Source organism: Emys orbicularis, chromosome 1 (assembly GCF_028017835.1).
Source record: "Emys orbicularis isolate rEmyOrb1 chromosome 1, rEmyOrb1.hap1, whole genome shotgun sequence".
Taxonomy (NCBI): domain Eukaryota; kingdom Metazoa; phylum Chordata; order Testudines; family Emydidae; genus Emys; species Emys orbicularis.
The window spans coordinates 268,471,404-268,492,424 of NC_088683.1; the positions used below are offsets into that span (position 1 = coordinate 268,471,404).

General features: G+C 43.6%; 1 protein-coding gene across 1 annotated transcript in view; it reads right to left on the bottom strand.

The window, feature by feature from the left end:
- The window catches only part of TM9SF2 (transmembrane 9 superfamily member 2), a 63,127-nt gene extending 44,123 nt beyond the window's left edge, over positions 1-19,004 (bottom strand). The window contains exons 1-5 of the mRNA XM_065409486.1: positions 18,795-19,004; positions 11,115-11,182; positions 10,011-10,104; positions 8,688-8,815; positions 1,371-1,500 (exon numbers count right to left, since the gene is read on the bottom strand). Of these exons, the coding sequence (XP_065265558.1) occupies positions 1,371-1,500; positions 8,688-8,815; positions 10,011-10,104; positions 11,115-11,182; positions 18,795-19,004 (630 nt within the window). The remainder of the gene's footprint in view (positions 1-1,370; positions 1,501-8,687; positions 8,816-10,010; positions 10,105-11,114; positions 11,183-18,794) is intronic.
- Positions 19,005-21,021: the final 2,017 nt, after the last annotated feature.

The window sequence follows — 21,021 nt, forward strand, 5'->3', positions numbered from 1 at the left end:
GAAAGTCTGTGTCCTGTCTGGCAAACATCCCAATAACTGTTTCAGAATGAGGCTTAGTCTTCTTATGAGGCTGAAGCAGGTGGTGCAAATGTTCTGGGGAGTATGTATGATGGTGCTCCGAGTCCCCGCTACTATTTGATGCTACTGATGAGGCTGAATTAAAGGAGCATTAGACTTTGCATTAGGTGGTGTATTAGATATTGGTGTAGCCAGCAAGGTTACGGAAGTATATGGTGCCATGCTAAAGGAAAGTTCCACTACAACTAGGGAAATGGAGGTGACTATCAAAGGTGATACCAGCTCCCGGAAAACCATTAAGTCCATCAGTGCCTTGAATGTCATCGGTGCCAGCTGGTGTTGTGACATGGATAGCAAAAACAGTGCCAAAACCTCAGTAAGCAATGGTGACAATTCAAGCACCAGGCTTGAGGACAGTGCCACAGCCTGAGGTACCAGAGGCTGCGGTGCCAGGATAGCTTTCCATGGCATCAATGCTGTGGAGCAGGAAGTTGAAGGTGTCGAGTTCCTGACTGAGGAGGCACAGTAGTGAGGTAGTGAGCTGTGGCACGAACTACACAAGGCTGTGAAATCTCAGAGGAAAAGTGGTGCTGGAGGTGAGATTTTTAGTGGTAGAGGATCTACCACTGCAACTCCTCACTCCCTGTATCTTCTCAGATGATGGTCTCTTCATGGGTTTGGTCCATCTGAGTGCCAGGATTGAAGAGGAGGCTCTATGAGTCACTGAACCAGTGCTCGCACCTTTTGGGGCCATGTTCAGGGGGATAAAGAGAAGCTGGGTCAGATGCTGATTTCATGGATTGGTTCATGAGGAATATCTGCAGTCACTGTCTTTTTGGGTTCTGGAAGTGAGAGACCTGCAGAGGTCACATTTTTCCAAAATGTGAGACTTCCCCAGGCAGTCTTGTCATTTGAAGTGATCATGCATGAGCACTGCTTCCTCACAAGGGGCAATATTTAAATCTGAAGGACAAAAGTAGAGGCCACCCTGGAGCCTGAAGTCTAATTTGGGCAAATCAGAAGTTTGAAAATTTAAAGGAAATGCCAACTAGTTAAAAGAAGTAGTAAGAACAAGAGATTGCTAGCAGTCAAAGCACAGACAGCAAGCCACTCTCTCTAAACCAAGAGGCAGTGAGAAAATATGTGCAGCAGTTGAGCTGCTCTGTCCTTTTACATCCTCTGTACAGAGCACAAGGACTCTGAGGGCGCATACACACCATATGGACCCCACTAGCCAAAAGATTCAGAACTCGAGCATGTGGGATGCACATTCCCCATTAATGGTGAACATGCATATGGATAATCACTCAATACAGAAATTGACACATTAGTAAAAAATACTTTAAACTTACATTAATGACACAGGCATCCTTTGGATGACCTTTTTCTGTAGTAAAACAGCCAATAGGAAATCCAGGATTGCAAAACTTCTGGTTGTTGTCAACATCATAGCACCAAGTTACAGGCATGTTGTCCACAATCCTATAAACAAAACACTAATACAATTAGAGACAGAGCAAATAGTAATATAAAAATAAGTCCTAGATCAATTTAACCTGCAGTAATTCTTTGCATTTTGAGCAAAAAAACAGATTGCATCTTCAACGCTACTTTAAATTCCTAACATTCTGAAGGATTTGTATTCCTTGCAAAAAAGTTTAACATGACTATTGTGTGTTCCTCCTGGCAATTCTACGAGTGTGAAAGTAGCAATAAAATTCCTTTAAGATTTTAATTGCTGGGATTGCACCAATGACTGTTAACCCAATTTCCAGATAATGGAGATGCCTGGTGGCAGCTGTACAGGTAAAGCAGATCCTAAAAAGGGGGAATTTTCAGTTTCTCTAGAAGTAGACAGCCTACTGCTGTGTGAAATTTCACACAGCATTAGTTTTATGCCCTTTGAATTTCCTGTGTAATTTAGTTTATTTCTCTTTGTAAAATTAATATGTCGTATAAAATTGGACCTTCATGAAATTAGGCTGTATTGCAAAGGACATTAATTGCCTTTCTTCACAAAATTTGGCAGACGGGTGCATCCCGAGTAGATCAGGTGCAATATGCAAGTTTCTGGGGAAAAATAATTGTGTTAGTTTTAGCTAGTATTCATCATAACTGTTGGTGTATAAAACATCAGTTAAGCTTGATGCCTCCTGCATGCACGTAAGTCATCTCCATCTGATAAAAACCTCTTCCAATGAAGTCTGTAAGATGAAATCTGACAGAAAAATACAAAGAAGTCTTCTAAGGGCAAAAGTAGCAGCAGCTTCACTTCTACCTTGCCTGACCTCTTCAATTGTGCTTACTCATTAACACACACCAGGAAGGTAGTACACGAAAGAATTTTGAAGTGAAGCAGTTACACACCTGATAAACCACACACCCCCCCACGCACACAAAAGAAGAGTGAGAAATTAAGTCACCTTACAACACATATACTCTTCTCCAACTCAGACACAAACCACAGTACACGATGCACAACCTTAACTCTGTTCTCCATGGATCTTTTCCCCCTCCTCACTGTCTACAATAGGGCTTCCTTGGCACATTTCAACTTTTACTTTCTAAAGAAAGCTGAATTGAGTGTTTCAGATGAACTCTCACTTCAGCATCAGCTTTTCTAGTAAAAAAAATTGCCACAAATGAGGAAGTCCTGTTAGAGTTAAATGGAAGAAGTATGGCAGCTCAGAGTAGGCAGTGTTTTTCCTTACTGAAGTGCATTCCTGACCACCATGCTCAGCTGTGCTTCCCTGATGGTACGAACTATTTTAACTAGTGAGTTTACATGGGGTAAAAAGTTGAGAGCTACTATAGCTACTATAGTTAGGTGAAAAGCAGCTGCTTTCACACCTCTCTCCACACCTCAGCTGCTGCTTCTCCAGCAGCTCTTCACAAGATTGTTTTATTGTTAAAAAGGCTAAAAATCAAAAGCACAGTAAGTTTCCAATTTAGGCTTAATAGATAAATCTTGAAAGCAGCCCAGCCCCCTGTGAGGAGCTGCAGGAGAAGATGACAAGACAGCAGGATATGGCAGGAGTGCTAACATAAATGGAAACGAAAAATGTCAACAACTAAAATATACGTTTAAGAAAAAAAAAAAAAAAAAAAAAAGAAGAGAAAGAAAGTTGTCTACCACTACCCCTCTTTCCACTATGAAGTTTTTTTCCCATAGTGGAAGGATAAGTCCAAAAAGAAAATCATTTAAAAGAATTTTAAGAAATTCAATAGACGTAATTAGAACAGCATTAAAACACTCCAGGATATGTTTTACTGGTCCATTAATATGTCTTAAGTGGTTGAAGACACAAGGCTGCAGTCACTTTATTTGCATCATTGGACAAATAAAACTTCCTGTTGTGTCTTAATGCTACATATTGGTACAAAATGCACTGAGTTATTGAATCACCTTTACCATTAAGTGTCTTATTGTTAGTGGGTCAGCAATGCTAACCAACAGTGTCCCAAGATACCCAGTAGAACAAAAGTTATGGAAGAAAGATTTCATGGATCAGTTCTCCAGGAAGCCCGGGAAAGGCAACAGGATAGGTATTTGCTTTAGTATCTTCCATATATTTTCTTTGCATTACACTGACATTAAGGTGTAGTAGTATTAGTGACAAACTGTTTGGGTAGAAAAAAAAAGTACTCAAGGTTTAATTCACCCATGGACTTGTTTCAATTTGGTGCTCCCAAGGCACCAGAAACAGGCTGCCCCAACCTGAGAAGGCAGGTAATCAGGGAATGAGGGGGGAAAAAGGAAGGGTCACCAATACCTACTCACCCAAGGACTAAACCTAAAAGTCCTAGAGAAAAATTCCTGCATCACCATGCCCTCCCCAAAACCACACCTCAATAAATCAATTTAATTCTCTCGCTGTATCACTTAGCAGGTTCCTCTTCACTGCTACACAGTCCTCCATTCCTAAGAGCAGACCAAGCAGGTTCTTCTTCCCAGCCTGCTCTCTCTGATCTAGCCCCCAGCTCCACGTTGATGTTGACACAGAGCAGAAGCAAGAGAGGACTCTTACTAGCCAGCATCCCCCCTGCAAGACCATTAGTAGCTTGGAGAATAACCTCCAGCAGTAGGTAGGAAGCCAAAACGGGGGGTGTGGGGGGAGGGGAGGGAACCAACAACAAAAAAACAACTTATCTCCTACTGGCCAGAAACTGAGAGAACAAGGGTGGGATGCCCACCAATGTTGTGGAGCAAGAAGCATTAAATCCCCCTCAAATTTTACTTGGCACTTGGTACTCTTACTTTAAAAATGTAAAATTTCAGTCTTCATAAAATTAATTTGTCTTTCACAGTTTATGTATGCTTCCTAGTTCATTTGCACTAGCATGTGGCACCCCATCCTTGACTTGGTCCACCATGTTCGGACCTATTCTTTTTTTCAAATATTGCCTAAAAGCTAACTTCTGTAAGTCCTATTCCATCCCTACAGGGGCCCTACCCAGTTCCCATGAACACAGAAGAAAGACTCTGGTTCACTTCATTAAGAGTTGGATTCAGCCTTAAAAAAAAAAAAGAAAAAGAAAAAAAAAAGATACAATAATAAAGAAACAAGAAACATGCTTACTATCACAGCTGTAACATTTACTCTTGACACTATCTGCCCTTTTGTTAATATGTCCATGTAAGTTATAAGCTCCTCAAGACAAGGATCTCCGAGTCTGGGAGGCACTGTTGAACCCAGGTAAGCAATATGTAATCATTAGCAAGGCTAAGATTTTGTGTCTGATCTGATTTGTAAAAATCAGAGACAGGTCAGGCAAAAAAGAAAATTTCACAGAAGCCATGACCTGTCTGTGATTTTTACTAAAAATATTCAGGACAAAATGGGGATCTCCGGATCCCCACACCACCAGAGGCGGGGCAGCTGTGCAGGGGTTCCCCCACCACCTTTGACGGCCCCCACAGCTCAGGGGTTCCCCTGCCACCTTTGACGGCCCCCACAGCTCAGGGGTTCCCCTGCCACCTCTGGTGGCCCCCACAGCTCAGGGGTTCCCCTGCCACCTCTGGTGGCCCCCACAGCTCCCCACCGTTGAAATCATGGAGGTCGCTGGAAGTCATGGATTCCGTGACTTCCGCTACCTCTGAAACTAAATCGTAGTCTTAACCATTAGGTTCATGCACTACTTTTATAGTGTACTCTTTCCTATTCACTGTAAAGAAAAAAGGGGTTTTGATAGCTGCAATGCATAGGGTTTCATTATTATTACAGTTGCACCAAGAGGCCTTCATTAGGATCGTGGTCCTATCATTTAAGATCCTGTGGAAATACACACAAGGAGAAAAATAGATAAACACAGGGAATGGAAGGGTGCAACAACTGGCTACATAGACTATGTGATTGTCCCAAGTCAGAGATCCCCCTCTTCCCCCTCCAAAATATAGAATATAAAGATAAATCTGTAATTTTCATAGGCCGTTTGTCACTTAACTTTTACTGGCTGTACATGTTTCCTGTCATTAAAGCAGTGGTTCTCAAACTTTTTTTTTTGCGGACCACTTGAAAATTGCTAAGGGTCTCGGCGGACCACTTAATGATCTTTCCAAATGTTGTTTGTACCGTTAGCTAACTATTGTAAAGCGCTTTGGATAAAAGTGCTATATAAAAAATGTTAATAAATATTTTTTGTTCTACAAATAAAAGCACAAAACTCATATTTTAATATCAGTAATCTTACCTTTCTAATGTGATGGCTGTGCCCTCTCTCTACCCCCGCAGCATCCCCCGAGCTGGGGCTGGGAAAGAGGAGGGTCTCTCCCCCACCACTGCAGCCAGAGCTGAGGCTGGGAAGGAGGGCTCTCTCTCCCTGGCAGCCATAACCCTGGAGTTGGGGAAAGTCACCTCTTTCTCTGGCCGCCGCAGCCCTGCATATCCCAAATTCCCCCCACCCCCTCTTCGCACCCACCATTCCACTCAATGAGCGTATGCCCCGGAGTGAGCGTGAGATGGGAGACGTGAATCTGCTGTTCCCTCAGTCGGTCTCAGTTCCCGCGTGCCTCTCATAGTGTGAGCATCTCGCTGCGCTGAGTGTGATTCTAGTGTTTAAAGATACGTATTTTTCGTACAACATGGCCCCTAAACGCAAGCCAACTACTTCATCTGGTGCTCAACCGAAGGAACAGCGATCTGTTCCAACGGTGGAGGAAAAACTGGCTGTGTTGGACTTATTGAGAGACGGTATGTCTGTCTCCAACGTGGCGCGTAAATATGACCACAACGAATCTAGCATCCGTGCCATCAAGATTCGAGAGAGAGAAATTCATCAAGCCGTGGCATCAAGTGCTCCAATAACTGCTAAGGTGATGAGCCAGGTGCGTGATAAGACTTTTGTCAAGACTGAAAAAGCATTAAACTTACGGCTGAAAGACATGAACCGTAAAGGTGTGCCTATCGATGGCAACACGTTGCAAGAAAAGGCTCTTAGCCTCTACGCGCTGTTCAAACCTCCCGCCGAAGAGGGACAGCCTTCTGATGAGAAGGAATTCAAAGCCAGCCAAGGTTGGCTTAACAGTTTTAGGAACCACTTCAATCTCAAAAACATGCAAACTACTGGTGAAGCTGCATCTGCCAATGAAGAGGCAGCAAAAGCCTACCCAGAACAATTAAAGAAAATCATAGAAGAAAAGGGCTCTCTTCTGGAACAAGTTTTTAATGTTGAGGAGACTGGGCTATTCTGGAAAAAATGCCCAACCGCATTTACACTTCGAAATCAGAAAGACAAGCCCCTGGCTTCAAAGCAGCTAAAGACCATGCGGCTGGGCATTTAATAAAGCCGGGTTTGCCCTACAGGGCTGCAAATCCCCCATGTCCCAAAAGGCAAGAACAAAAATCTCCTGCCTGTGTTCTGGCAATCAAATAAAAAGGCTTGGGTGACGGCAGCATTATTTCTGGATTGTTTCATTCATGAAATAAGTGTTTCATTCCAGAGGTCAAGCGGTACCTTGAAGAGAAAGGACTTGACTTTAAAGTGTTGCTGATCGTAGACAATGCTCCTGGCCACCCTGAAGCACACCGGTTTGCGCATAACGACGTTGAAGTCGTCTTTCTCCCCCCCCCCCCCCCCAATACCACCTCCATCCTCTCGACCAAGGCGTGATTCGCTGTTTCAAGGCCACGTACACGAGGCTTACGTTCTCACGGATACGTCGCGCTATGGATGCTGATCCCAATCTTAATGTGATGGAGTGTTGGAAGTCCTTCAACATTGCCGATTGCATCACTTATATTAAACAGGCAATGGATGCAATCAAGCCTGAAACAGTCAATGCATGTTGGCGAAATCTATGGAAAGAATGTGTGAATGATTTTAAAGGTTTCCCGACCATTGACCAAGAAGTGAAATGCATTGTTCAGGTGGCCAGGTAAGTGGGTGGTGATGGCTTCGTTGACATCTTTGAGGAAGAAATTGAAGAATTAATTGAGGACCATAGAGAAACATTGACTAACAAAGAGTTAGAGGAAATGATAAAATTGTCTACAGAAGACGAAGTTGACGATGACGAACAGGAAGAGCCAGCAAGTTGGAATCTTCATAAATTTGCTGAAGTGTTCCAAGCAGCGAAACACTTGAATGATTTAATTTCTGAATACGATCCCTCTATGGAACGAGGCCTCAATACTACATGTGATTTTATGGACGATTTGAGACCACATCAAGAAATGTTTGAGCAGCTCAAGAGACAACAGCGACAGTTGCCGATCACCATGTTTTTCAAGAAAAAACAACCAGCAGCAGACGAGCCTACGCAATCAACTTCTCGAACTGAACCAGAGCCAACCACTTCGTCTACGACTCGCTCTCTGTCACCCAAGCTCTCTGTCACCTCCGTCTCCTGGATCAACATCAAGCCCTGACAACCCCCAAAAGTGTTGTAAGGGGAAGAGGAAGACTAATCATCGGAGTGTGTACAGCACCCATCTTCATCGTCTCATCGTTCATCATACAGATGGTGTACTAATCATCATTGTCACATCACCATTGTCATAGTCGTCATATCACCATTATCGTTGTCGTCGACTAGCAAGAATATCCAGGATGAATGGTGAGTGGTTAGGTTTACTGTTTTCCTTTTTTATTTTTTCAGTCTTCCGTCTCTCTCTCTCTCTCTCTCTCTCTCTCATGTAATTAAAAATATTGTAAAATTATATTTTGCATATGTACTCTTTATTATATGCTGTACATTACTGTATACATTATACATATTACTGTACAGAGTTGAAAACATGTACAGTATACGGTACTTTATGGGCAATTTAAGGGATTTTCAAGGGTAATTTTGACTATACGCAATTTTCGCCTTACGCCCTGACTTTAGAACCCCATGTAAGATGCGACTCCCCTGTAATCATATCTAACAATCACGCTGTTTTAGCATGAAGACTTCAGACAGAAAGTACAGTGAGAACCATAAGCTTTACAGCTGAGCTATTCTATTTATGAGTGGCATGTTTCAATAAAAGCAGAGGAAGTAGCATGTAGAAGTAACATGACATTAATTCCCCACCCCTGCACGAGAACAGACCAAAAGAATTCCGATTTCCACCAGTTAACATGAAGTGCTGAATTTGTACCATCATTTTACAATAGTCATTAATACAAATATACTAAATTAACCAATTTAATCTTAAATCTTAAAAAAATAAAAATTAACTTACCAATGATGTTGATAGTTCAATAACATGCTTTTTTTCAAAAAGTCCAGTTTTTGCTTGTCCTCTGTTTTTTTTGTGTCATACACTTTTGTGCAAACAGATTTACATTTCTCTTCCTTCTTAAACGTAAACTAAGAAAATGAGACAGGATTTGAGTTGAATAGTCTTTCAACAGAATCTGTATTGTTCTATACTAAAATTATACTAAACAAAATATATCCCATAAAAACTTAACATATTATAATTATGTGGTTAACCCACAAGCGGACAACCCTATCACCCTGGTATTTTGTATGTCTGTTTATCGTCACATACTATTTTAAAAATATAACAATCAGGGTTTTGTGTACTCTACAGTAAGAATCCCTGGACTCCCTTGCAATAATATATTCTATTCCTACCTTCCTTGCAGAGACAGACACACACCCTCAATACTGAAAAATATACATTGATGTAAGATTCGTTGACTGTTTTCATCAATGATTTTAGACTTTTTATTTAATGTTCCATGGATGTGAGCAGTGGCAATGTTGACCAAGTAGGTCAGAACCTACACTGATAGTTTATCCACTCTACAGCTGCAAGCAGGACTCCTGCTCTGGGTTCCTGACCCCCAAATGCCTAGCTCCATGAAACAATGCAAGAGCATTCACTGTAATTCAAACAGTGCCTCCTTTGAGGAAAGCTGGAGAGCAAAAGTCAGATGCAGGCAGGTCCCAGCAGGAAAAGGAGACCTTTCAACAAAATGTCAAATTCTTAAAAAAAAAAAAAAAAAAAGCCTGAACTCGGGATCTCTCAGATATTTGCCAAATTCTGCAGCTCAACAAAAGTGGCATCCACAATATCCTGCCAGAGATTAACAGAACCGTTCACATCCCTCAGAGCTATTGTGTCAGGCTCTCTGAAAATACAGGAAGACAACATCTCTTCAGTTTACACTTGATTCAAGTTATCAAGATTCTCTCTACAACCATAAGGGCTAAAAAATTTAATTATACAGATTCAGGAACACAAAGAATGAATACCACAGCTACGGAATTGTGTCACACACAGATCCCCGCATATACAATTTTATCTACACCCTAGACATTTTATACCTTCTTTCACATGATGCTATTTAAAAAAAAAATAAAAATAAAAAAATAAAATAAAAAAAAAAACCACATTCTGAAAGAGAACCATCCAAAAATCTGACTGATAACCAAGAATTAAAATACATGCTTATGTTCACAAATTTCTATCTTTAAATCAGGAACAATTGTTTAATTTATTGACTTTCAAATTTTCTGTTTTATCTTGCAGAAAACCCTTTAGCAGAGCACAAACCTTATATGGTGATGGTTCTATTCTTTCTCCAAACAATACTTGACCAAGATTTTCAGATGGACGTTTCTCATCTGCTGCTTGGCAAAAATCAAACCTAAATTAGAGAATATGCATGCTTTAATCAAGGATTGAAATGTAAACATAGTACAAAACCAGACTAATTTTCCCAGCCAGCCAAATCTAAGACAAACACCTGCAAATTTTTTTTTTTTTTTGGTCAGAATTCAGTGATTTCTTACCAAAATCTGAGCAACTCTAGGAGTAAAATCAACACCTGTGATTTTAAAAATGCCTCTTTCAAATATTTCAGAATTCAGTTTAAATTAAAACACAGATACTTTTATAATACATTTCCTTAAATGCACTGGAAGGTCAGTGTACACATTAGGATTTTAACCAGGAATTTATGAAATCTACACATTTAGAAATCTATAACGGCTTTAAGAAAGGACCACACTGGACTGCTACTTGAAAATATATATATGGATATATATATCTGGCACATGGTAACCAATTAAAATCGAAGTTATTATGCTTTTATTGACCACTGGATTTAGCTGGGAAATTCCCAGAATTGCCATGGCTGAATCACAATGCACCATATTTGCATCCATTAAAATGCAAAGATAACTAACACTTAACCCCTTCGATAATAATCACTGCAGCATTCTTTGAAGTGATGGCATTAACACAGTTTGCACACATTTTCCATCCTGTACTAGTAAGATACATAGCAGGGAAGTGTTTAAAGTTAATACTTCGTTAAAATAATTGTGGCTATCCCCAGCCCACATCATTTGTCACTACAATTTTAACTCATCTGGCTGCAGGCTAATCAAGACAGCAGCAGTGCTTTGACCTACAGAATGACTACTAGCACTAGAAAGTAAAAATTCTTTTCTAATTAACGGTATTCACAAATATAGTTTAGGTTACAAAACAGTCGCAAATGGAACCTGTTCAACAGAATAAATGGTTTCTATGCACTGGAGAAATGCTAGAAATTAGATCTCTATTCACAACGTTTTCAGAAAACCATCCAGAGACTGCCTTTTGCAAGAGCTGGCAAATGAAGTTACACATAACAAACTTTAGTACACTTACGCAGTATATTCATAGGGAAGAACAGATTCCACAGAGTCAAGCCTGTTCACAAACAGCTCTATCACAGACTGAAAAAGTTAAGAGACAATTAGCAAAGTTACACTAAATTATGTCACTAGGTATGACTTGGGGTTGAGTTTAATGACCATCATCAAAGTTACAAAAAAAAGTTACCTTGCACCTTGTATTTAATTACACTTGCCCAAAGTGGATGTAAAACACACCGATATCACAGAAAGACAGCATTTCATATCCACTCTGCACAGCTGTGACTACACAAAGTTCAAGGGAGCAAAAAATCATGATCAAGAATGGTACCTCTGAATTAGAATGACAAATACACGTTGATTTAACTGCTTAGTTAAACCAATCTCACTAACAAATTACATTAAACATACAGGAAGAAATAAAATTTGCGAACATAAAGACAACTTTTGCTGAATAAACCCTTAAAAGAACATGTATCATTATAGACTGACCTAGAAGCACTGCCCATAGCTAAGGCTGCCCAACACTTTGCATTATAAGACCCTGTTTTCAGGTACACCTCTACCTCGATATAACGCTGTCCTCGGGAGCCAAAAAATCTTACCGCATTATAGGTGAAACTGCGTTATATCGAACTTGCTTTAATCCACCGGAGTGCGCAACCCCGCAGCCCCGGAGCGCTGCTTTACCGCGTTATATCCGAATTTGTGTTATATCAGGTCGCGTTATATCGGGGTAGAGGTGTACTTCTAAAACTTTGCCAAACTAACCATTTGAGCTAAAAATTTCCATTCCAGGTGTCTGCAAGAGGCAGAGATTGGGACTTTGTTTTTCCTGTTTGTTTGTTTAAAGTTTCAACGTAACACCAGACATTTCCAAAAATGTGGCACAGAAAAAGTACATTGTTTTGCCCATGTTAAAGAAATTCTTACAAAAATTTCACTGAAAAGCTGCTTGCAAGCAGGAACATCAAATTTGGTAGGAGGACTACACCTTTTGCCATTCCCATAAAAACTCCCCCAAGTTTGGCCAAGCTAGAAGCCGCTGGAGGATGGGGGGGGGGGGGGGGGGGAGGGGGGGGGGGGGGAAGATGAGAATCACAGATCACACACACTCCGTAAAGGTTTGTTAGAATGTGGCAGCTAAATTCTCTGAAGATTCCATCTGTACTGACCATGCTCCATCCCCTCACAGCTCCTACACACTGAGCAGACTTCACATATGCCAAAGAGACTCTACCCCAGGGGTGGGCAAACTTTTTGGCCCAAGGGCCACATCTGGGTATAGAAATTGTATGGCGGGCCATGAATGCTCATGAAATTGGAGTTGGGGTGCAGGAGGGGGTGAGGGCTCTGGTTGGGGGTATGGACTCTGGGGTGGGGCCTGAAATGAGGAGTTCAGGGTGCAGGAGGGGGTTCCGGGCTGCGGCAGGGGAGGGTGGAGTGCGGGAGGGGGGTGAGGGCTCCGGCTGGGGTTGCAGGCTCTGGGGATGAGGGATTTGGGGTGCAGGAGGGTGCTCCAGGCTGGGACTGAAGGCAGGAGGGGGATCAGGGCTGGGGGGAGGCTCAGGGCTGCAGGCTCCGGGCAACACTTACCTCAAGCTGCTCCCAGAAGTAGCGGCATGTCCCCCATTCAGGTCCTACATGGAGGTACAGCCAGGCGCCTCTGCTGCGAGCTGCCCCGTCCACAGGCGCCGCCCCTGCAGCTCTCATTGGCCGAGGTTCCTGGCCAATGGGAGATGCAGGGGCGGTGCTGGGGGGGGGGGGCCCAGCATGCGGAGCTCCCTGGCTGCCCCTATGTGTAGGAGCCGGAGTGGGGACATGCCGCTGCTTCCGGGAGCCATATGGAACGGCCCCCAATCTGAGCGTCAGAGCGCAAGCCTCAGACCCCGCTCCCCAGCAGGAGCTCGAGGGCCAGATTAAAACGGCTGGCGGGCCGGATCCGGCCCACGGGCCATAGTTTGCCCACCCCTGCTCTACCCTATGCTCTGAATGCTCTCCCAGCTGGCACCCAGGCATTGAAGATGAGGAGAAAGCAGCCACACTGGAATGCAAAGGGGCAAGAATTTAAACCTGGAAAGAAAGATAAAGGGAGAGCATGGGCAGAAGCTGGGAGGTAAATAGTTAAGAGGAGAGACAGGAGTAGAAGCAGAAAGGTGGGTGGCCCCTAGAGCACATTCCCCCCTACAGAATCTAGAATTGAACCCAGGAGACTTGAGTCTCAATATTTCTTTGCCGTCAGCAAATAGCTGTGAAGTTCACAGGCAAAGTGTGTCACATCTCCTCTCTAGTGCTCGTCCACATAGATGATAGCAGCCTACTAATGCTACCAGTTAGAGATCTATGCTGTGGATCTGAACACCTGAAACCTGCTAATGACCCAAACGGCGTATTCACAACACAGAATTTCTTTTCTTCATTTTTTTTTTTAAATTAGGAAATTCACAAACAAGAAACTATAGGTATGTCTACACTGTTCTACAGTTCAGATTACAAGGGCACATACCAAAGTGCTGAGATGTAAATCCCCCATGTGAACTTCGCCTCTTCAAACACAACTACATTAGGGTGAACAAGGGACCTTTATGTTTGCACTTGCAGCCTCCGCACGGGAGAGAGTTACAGCGTAGCACTTCAGCACACTGCTATTCACACCCTGTAGTCTGAACTGAGGGGCAATGTAGACAGACTATGTTAAAAGAACATTGCGGTTGCAAAGTCAAGAACTCAAAAAAGTTAGGAAGTGCCAAAATTAAGGTTGTCTGTGCACCCTTAATTCCACTTCCTTGTATGGGAAGTCTTATTACATAATCACATACCTATCCAGCCTGTATCCCTGCCTCATTCAGCGTACAGATTAGATGACCCTCTGGGAATGAATAGTTGGATAGTGAACTAGGCTGTTTGCAGAAGTTGGAAGATGTGTAGTGAATGAGGCAGGGGAATACAGTAAGTGAAAGGATGGCCTCCTGGTTAAGGAAGCTGAATGCCACTTTGGAAAACTGGATTCTATTCCTGCAACAAGCAGAGGTCCTATGTGATGTTGGGCAACTCACAAACCAAAATGTTCACAGATGCCACTAATTCCATGGTCTTCATTTTCTGCGTACCCACCTTGATACACCAAGCATTAGATATGCACAAGTGCCGAGCACTCATAACTCCAACTGAAGTCGACTGGAGCTATGCCTTGAATACATGCAGTGCTATAAAAATGCTAAATACTCTGAAAAACCATGCCCTAGGTGTCTCACGCTGGGCACCCAAAATTAGTAGACACTTTTGACACCTTAACTGATCACTCTCCTTATAGTGTGTATGGTAACACACATTGTTTCATGTTCTCTGTGTATATATACACACACATCTTCCTACTGTATTTTCCACTACATGCATCCGATGAAGTGGGCTGTAGCCCACGAAAGCTTATGCTCAAATAAATTTGTCAGTCTCTAAGGTGCCTCAAGTACTCGTTCTTTTTGCGGATACAGACTAACACGGCTGCTACTCTGACAACTTTTGACAATGTTGACCTTAATTTCGCTGACCCTCAGTTCCCACCTCTAAAATGGCAATACTCCAATCGAATCTCACATGGAAGATAAATGTATTAATGTTTGTGAAGCACAGTGTGGTGACAGCACCAGATAAACATCTTAGAGGAAATTCATGATTTCGTATTCAGTGCAGGGTTTGCATTAAACTAGGCCTAGAACCAGGCATTGAATGAGGAGAATAAAAAAATATTGAATAGCTATCCATTCACTAAATGAAGCAGTCGTCCTGTGAGGAAAAAAATAGTAACAATTCTGTAACTAAAGACTGCATCATAAAGTAAACATACAGGGTGCAGAATTGAAGTTGGAGACAGCCTTAATTCTGGCACTTGCTAGTCGCTGACTTTGCAACCTTATCATGCTTTCAGTGTAGGTTTTTTTATATAATATGGAATGAAGGGAATAAACAAATGGGAAATGTGTATAAAACTAAATGAAAGATGATGTTCTAATTTTACTGTAGGGTATTAACAGAGATCTATAGTAAAATTATTAGCAATTTCAAGTATAGTGTTGCAAATGCAGCACATCTGGAGAATTACTTCTGAGGGCATTCTGTGCCAAAAATTCTGCGAACAATATTTTAAAATTCTGCAAGTTTTATTTGTCAATAAATAAATGCAGAGGCTCCAGCATGGCAGTGGTGAGCACAGGCCACTGGCTCCCATGAAGGTGGGAGATCACCCTGCAGCCCCGCCACGCCCCAGACATGGACTCAGCTGTGAGGCTGCACCTGACCTTGACACAGCACAAGGCCTGGGTCTGCCCCAGAAACACCCTGGGTCCCTGCCCCTCTGTGCCAGGCGCACCAGGTGTGGGGCAGGCAGATTCAACCAAGCAGGATCCAAGTATGGAGGGGCTCAGTGTGTGGGGATCCAGATGTGGGATGAGAGGATTCTGTGTGGGACTATCTGGGTGCAGGCAGCTCAGTTGGGGGTCTTGGTTTGGAGGGATCTGGATGCACAGAGGCTCATTGTGGGGTTCCAGGTGCAGGGGCAATGGGATCTGCAGGGGCTTCCAGGTGAAGGTGGTTGGGGCTCAGCGGAGGGGTCTGGGTGTGGGACTTGGTGGGCTGGAGGCAGCTACTTGGGGGTCAGCAGCATGGAGGTCTGGGTGTACGGGCTCAGGATGGGGCAGGGGGTGGTGGTTTGAGTGCAGGGAGCTCAATGGGGGGTGGTCTGGGTGCAGGTTCAGGTAAGGAGGGCTAGGGGGATTCTGGATGTACTGGGTGAGGCTTGACAGAGGTGTCTGGGTATGGGAGGTCCAGATGCCTTGGGGTTGGGTGATGGGGGAGCAGCTCCCCATACAGTGAACCCTCCCCCCACAACTGAGGCGCAATAGGGGCAGGAAGCAGGGGAGGATGCTGAGCTTCCTGCAGCTGGGGAAGGTTTCTGAGGGTGGGTCTGACACAGCCTCAGCCACTCCTTGCAGGGGAAGAGGAAGCCCCATCCTCTCCTGCTTCCAGCCCAGACAGGACTAGCAGCTGATCCCAGCTCAGGGTAAGAGCCACTGGCTGGTGTGTCTCCAGCCCCGCGGTGATTTACCTCTCCGCCGGCTACTCCTGGAGCCAGAAATGATGTACCTGCACTGCTAGGGAGTGGTACATGACTGCTCTTGCAGCTTCCCTTTGCTTCCCTGTCAGAAAGTCATTTTTCTGCAGGGAAGCAAAGAAATCTTCGGGGGCCATGAATTCTTTCCCCAAGTCCTTAGGGTGCATATTGGTTATTTAGATCAAGTATGCAATATTTCATCTTTTTGATAGGTAAGTAGGTTATGTTTGGACTGGTAACATTTAATAGTGATTTTGACCCCAATCTTCTAAATCACTCCATGTGGTCAGACCCCTGAATTGCATGGAGCCTGGGCTCCACATTATGACAAAGGGGTCCACCTAGAGAGTTATTTAGAGGCTTTGGGTCTTAGATGGCAAACTCTTCATGGCACAGTCCTGCTTTACAACATATTTAGAGGACCTACCATATTTTGACAACTACAGATATGCTACAAAAGATACATACTGAAGTACCTGTTAGACCTTATGCACTGGTTATTAATGGTTTGTATTTTACAGCATATCAACAATATAAAATTACTACACCTGTGTGATAATTATTCAGTCCATTTGAATTTAATTTTATATTCTATTTTGGAATGTCAAGGTTACTTCAGCTAGGATGTGTTTGTTCCCTGACCCACTGACTCTCAGCAGCTCAAATAAATGTACATTTTTGACATAAAAGATGCTTATCAGAATTGCAGTTGTAAATAACAGCCTTACTACCTTGCAGGGCTATGGACTAGTGCTTTATGCCATAAGAAAGCCAAGACCCCAGCAAGTAAGAAACAGTAGTTTCCAACCCTGTGACTTTGTAAGATACAGGACCTTAAACCTATGTTAGGCCTATATTGGTTCCTCAGTCTGCTTATTCTAATCTCAGAACACAGACCAGTGTAATTTCAGCTCATTATATCAGCATAAACTTGTAATAAAGATAAATCTCCCCCTACAGTTTTACATAGGTTAAACAAAAATTTTACAAAAAGAGGATCACTGATAACAGATGTTAGTATGAAGTTAGAGCTGAAGAGACAAAGCAGGTATATGTATTTTAGAAAGTTCCAGTAAAAATATATATATTTATATATTATCACTTTAACTTACTAACTTCTGTTAAGATTTAGTTTAGAAGGGAATGCATAAAAGAATTAAACGAATAATAATACAGCATGCCATTAATTTTTGTTGCAAGTCTGTAGGACAGCTGGAGAAAACAAATCAAGAAAAACAAAATGGTTAAAAAAAAAGAGTTCCATAATTCCCTTATAAATTAGTAACTACCAGGCAGAACTGAAAATATATTCCTGAATAATACACTAAAGTAGTAGTCCATCTGTTCACTCTTATCATAGTACCACCATTTCCATCACAGCCCCACTGTGGTGTTAATATTTGACAGTTAAAAATCTTTAAATACATATACACACACATTTTATACATATGAAATACAACATTGACCTTTATACAGCTAAAAAGGAAAAATAAGCTGTTCACATATTCCCCCATCATAATCATCCTTCCCTGAACTCCTAGTAGCTATAAAATGGTTTCATTTAAAAAATTAAATTCTGCAGCTCATTCAATGCAATCAAAGTGATCACTGTGGTGACAGGTACATCTTTTGCATTGCATCATTGCATAGGTATGCTTATTATTTCACAAATACTACAACGCCCAACCACTAATCCATGCCAGTAAAAATGCTGTCTCCCATTGCACCTGATTGTAAGCGTCTTAGGTAGGGTTGCTTGTTTTGGTTGGATGTATTCCTGCAAACTCCAGGACAGTCTTGCAGAGCACCAAGCACAACATTAGTGTCTAAGAAATAATTGTGAAGTGGAGACAGCACATTAAGGGGAGAAAAAATTCTACAGAAGACATGGAGCACAGGAACTTTGGGGGGAAATCTCACGCCCCAGCAGAGATTTGACAGCGGGAGCATTAGGGTAGCCAGGATCAATCACCCAGAGAGCTCACAGTGCACAGCCAGTTCCACTAGCACTGGAGCTGCAGTGAAATGAGGGGAGATCTCAAAGGCTGTACTGTTTAGTTTAACCGCAATGTAATAATTAACACTTACCAAGAAGGGGCAATTACCAAGGAGTCCAGCTCTAAGTTAGATGCCACCTGCACTGCCACCTTGTATATGGCTGACACAGAGGCACCAAGGGCCCTGACAGGAGTCCCCCAGCACATATCCAGGCCCCCCTTAAGGAAGAGAAGTACCTGGCAAGGGGCCACCTCAGCCCGGCCTAGGGTTACCAATTGTGGTTGGCCAAATTCCTGGAGATTTCATCACATGACAATATTTAAAGATTAAACTTTAATCCTGGAGACTCCCGGACAATCCTGGAGAAGTAGCAACCCTAGCCCCACCCCAAACACGGATGGGGGGCGGGCAGGTTTCCCGCAGGATCCTCGCCCCGCTTGGCAGGGGGCAAGGCCAAGGGAGCGACCCCCGCTGCCCAGCGATGGCCCCAGCCGGCGAACCACGTTCAGCCCCACCGTGGGCCGCAGACGAGGCCGGACCTACCCTCAGGCGGAGGCGCGACCCAGGCCCGGGCTTCCCACCGCTCACCTTGCACTCGTCCGTCCCCTTGCCCTCCACGCAGAAGTTGACGGGCGCCAGGCCCGGCAGGTAGAAGGCTCCGCCGCGGGGAGCGCAGGCCGCCAGCAGCGCCACCGGCAGCAGCAGCCGCCGCGGGAGACCCATGGCCGCGGGGACACGCCGCGGCGACCGGGCGGGGAGGGGGCGCCTGGCGGCCTGTACCGGGTCTCTCAACGGCATCGCTGCTCAGCTCCCTCAGCAGCCGCGACGTCCGGTTTTCCGGCTCAGACACGTCACCCTGCACTGACCTCCCTCAGCGAGGGTGGGGTGGGGGCCTGAGAGACCACTTCCGGGTCACACCCCCTCCTCGCCCAGTTACTATAGAAACAGGAATCGCCCGCCCTTGGGGGAGGGCGAGTGCAGATCACACCCTGGGGGGGCGGGGGAGCCGGCCGGCAGTAGCTGACGTTTTCTCGGGGTCGCTTGTAACCTGCCTGGCTTGTTAGCGATTAGGCTGCCTGGGCGCAGGTGTTTCCGTGTGAGAGGCTGGAGTAGGGAAATTAGTTGTTTGTATTTTCCTGGCTCTGTAAAGCGCTCACCCAATGCTGGCTCTGCGTCCTCCCCGCTGCGAATTAACAACCGGCAGTGAGACTGGGGTGACCAGAGAGCGAGTGTGAACAGTCAGGACACTTTTCAGGGGGAGGGGTACAGCTGCATATATAAGAAAGCCCCTAATATTGGGATGTCATGAGACAGCATATCCCTAAAGACAGTTTAACACAAATAAACTGCCCCAACCAGGCACTTCCACTGAGCCCATTTTAATTTTATTCTTCCAGGCCAGTTTGAGATTTTAAATCACAAAACCTGTTCTCTTTTGAAGAGTAATTTTGTCTGAGCTATTGAAATTTCTCATCTTCACTGGCAATAGTTAGATATATTTTAATTAAGCTTCTTCAGCATGTGAGCAAGTAGTAAGTCCTGCTGTTTGGTTCTACAGTGCTGGTTGTGATAAACATTTGACCAAATGATTAGCTTGGATCCCTCACAAAAATAGGTCATGGTTTTTTAGGCCCAGGATTTCTCATGCAAGAGAACAGGTCCAGTTAATTTCATATATATATTTCCTGCTTTAAAAGTGTGAATGTAGCTCAGAAAAATTAGTTTCAAGAAAGCAAACATGATAATAACATACACAATTTTAACTATCATGGCTTTTGTCTAGCAATGAGGTAGTAAAGATCTGCATCGCCTTTCAAATGTCTACCTATGGTATCCAACCTGAACTTCTAATCTGCTGCTCCTAGCAGCACTTTAACATATGAACTGAAAAATAAGAGAAAATGAGACTTTATTAACTTTATAGTGAGATAATACATCATAGGAACACAGCATCACAGTTCAGAGCAACTGCACCTGTGTTTCACCCTCATGGTCCAGTTAGGCACACATTTAGGCTGCCAGCTCCTCAACCATCACCTTTCTTGGTTGAGGGTTGAGACCTATTTCTCTCTTCCTCCTACCCAGGGTTTTTCCAGACTGTACAGTTCCCTGCCTACACTGTAGTTCTCCAGCAAGCCTAAACACACTTGCAACTGTGCTTTGCTTTCTCCTCAGAGGCTATAAACATAATTGTGCAGTTGTACGTTACCATGCAGCCCTTTCTGAGCAAGTACATTTACTCTTAAAGTGAAAGCATTACAGCAAAAAACATTTAAAAATAAAAGAACCTACACATGATAAAAATCTTACCTGAGATTACCCCAACTCCAACCTTGAGCTCTGGCAGGTGTCAGTCCTTCTAAGTCTTCCATAAGGATTGCCCCCTTGGACAGAAGGTCCTGTGTATTTGCTGGATTAGAAAGAAGACCCTAAAACAGTTTAAACTCAGGGGTTTTTTTTAATCTAAAAGTCCTTTCTTTGTCTGTCGGTCTCTGGGGAATCTAGTTTGAAGCAGAGTTTCTGCAGGTGGTGGTACTTCTCTGAAGGTGTTACAGCCTGAAAGAATTTGCCTAATGACCCCCCCACCTTTTTAGTTTCTGGAGGAGCTGTGGTCACTCTCCCTGTGGGAATTACACACAATCCCTGGCCTACAATCATACATAAACTTAAGTCAGATCTTCCAAAGATTTTGCAGGAAACTGCCATAGTGTTATGCAGTGTTCACCTGACAAGCCCTGAGCAGATTAATGTGGACCAAAAGGGGCAACTAACCTTATATGCTGCACCTGGAGGGGAGCCAGGACTTGATGAGGCC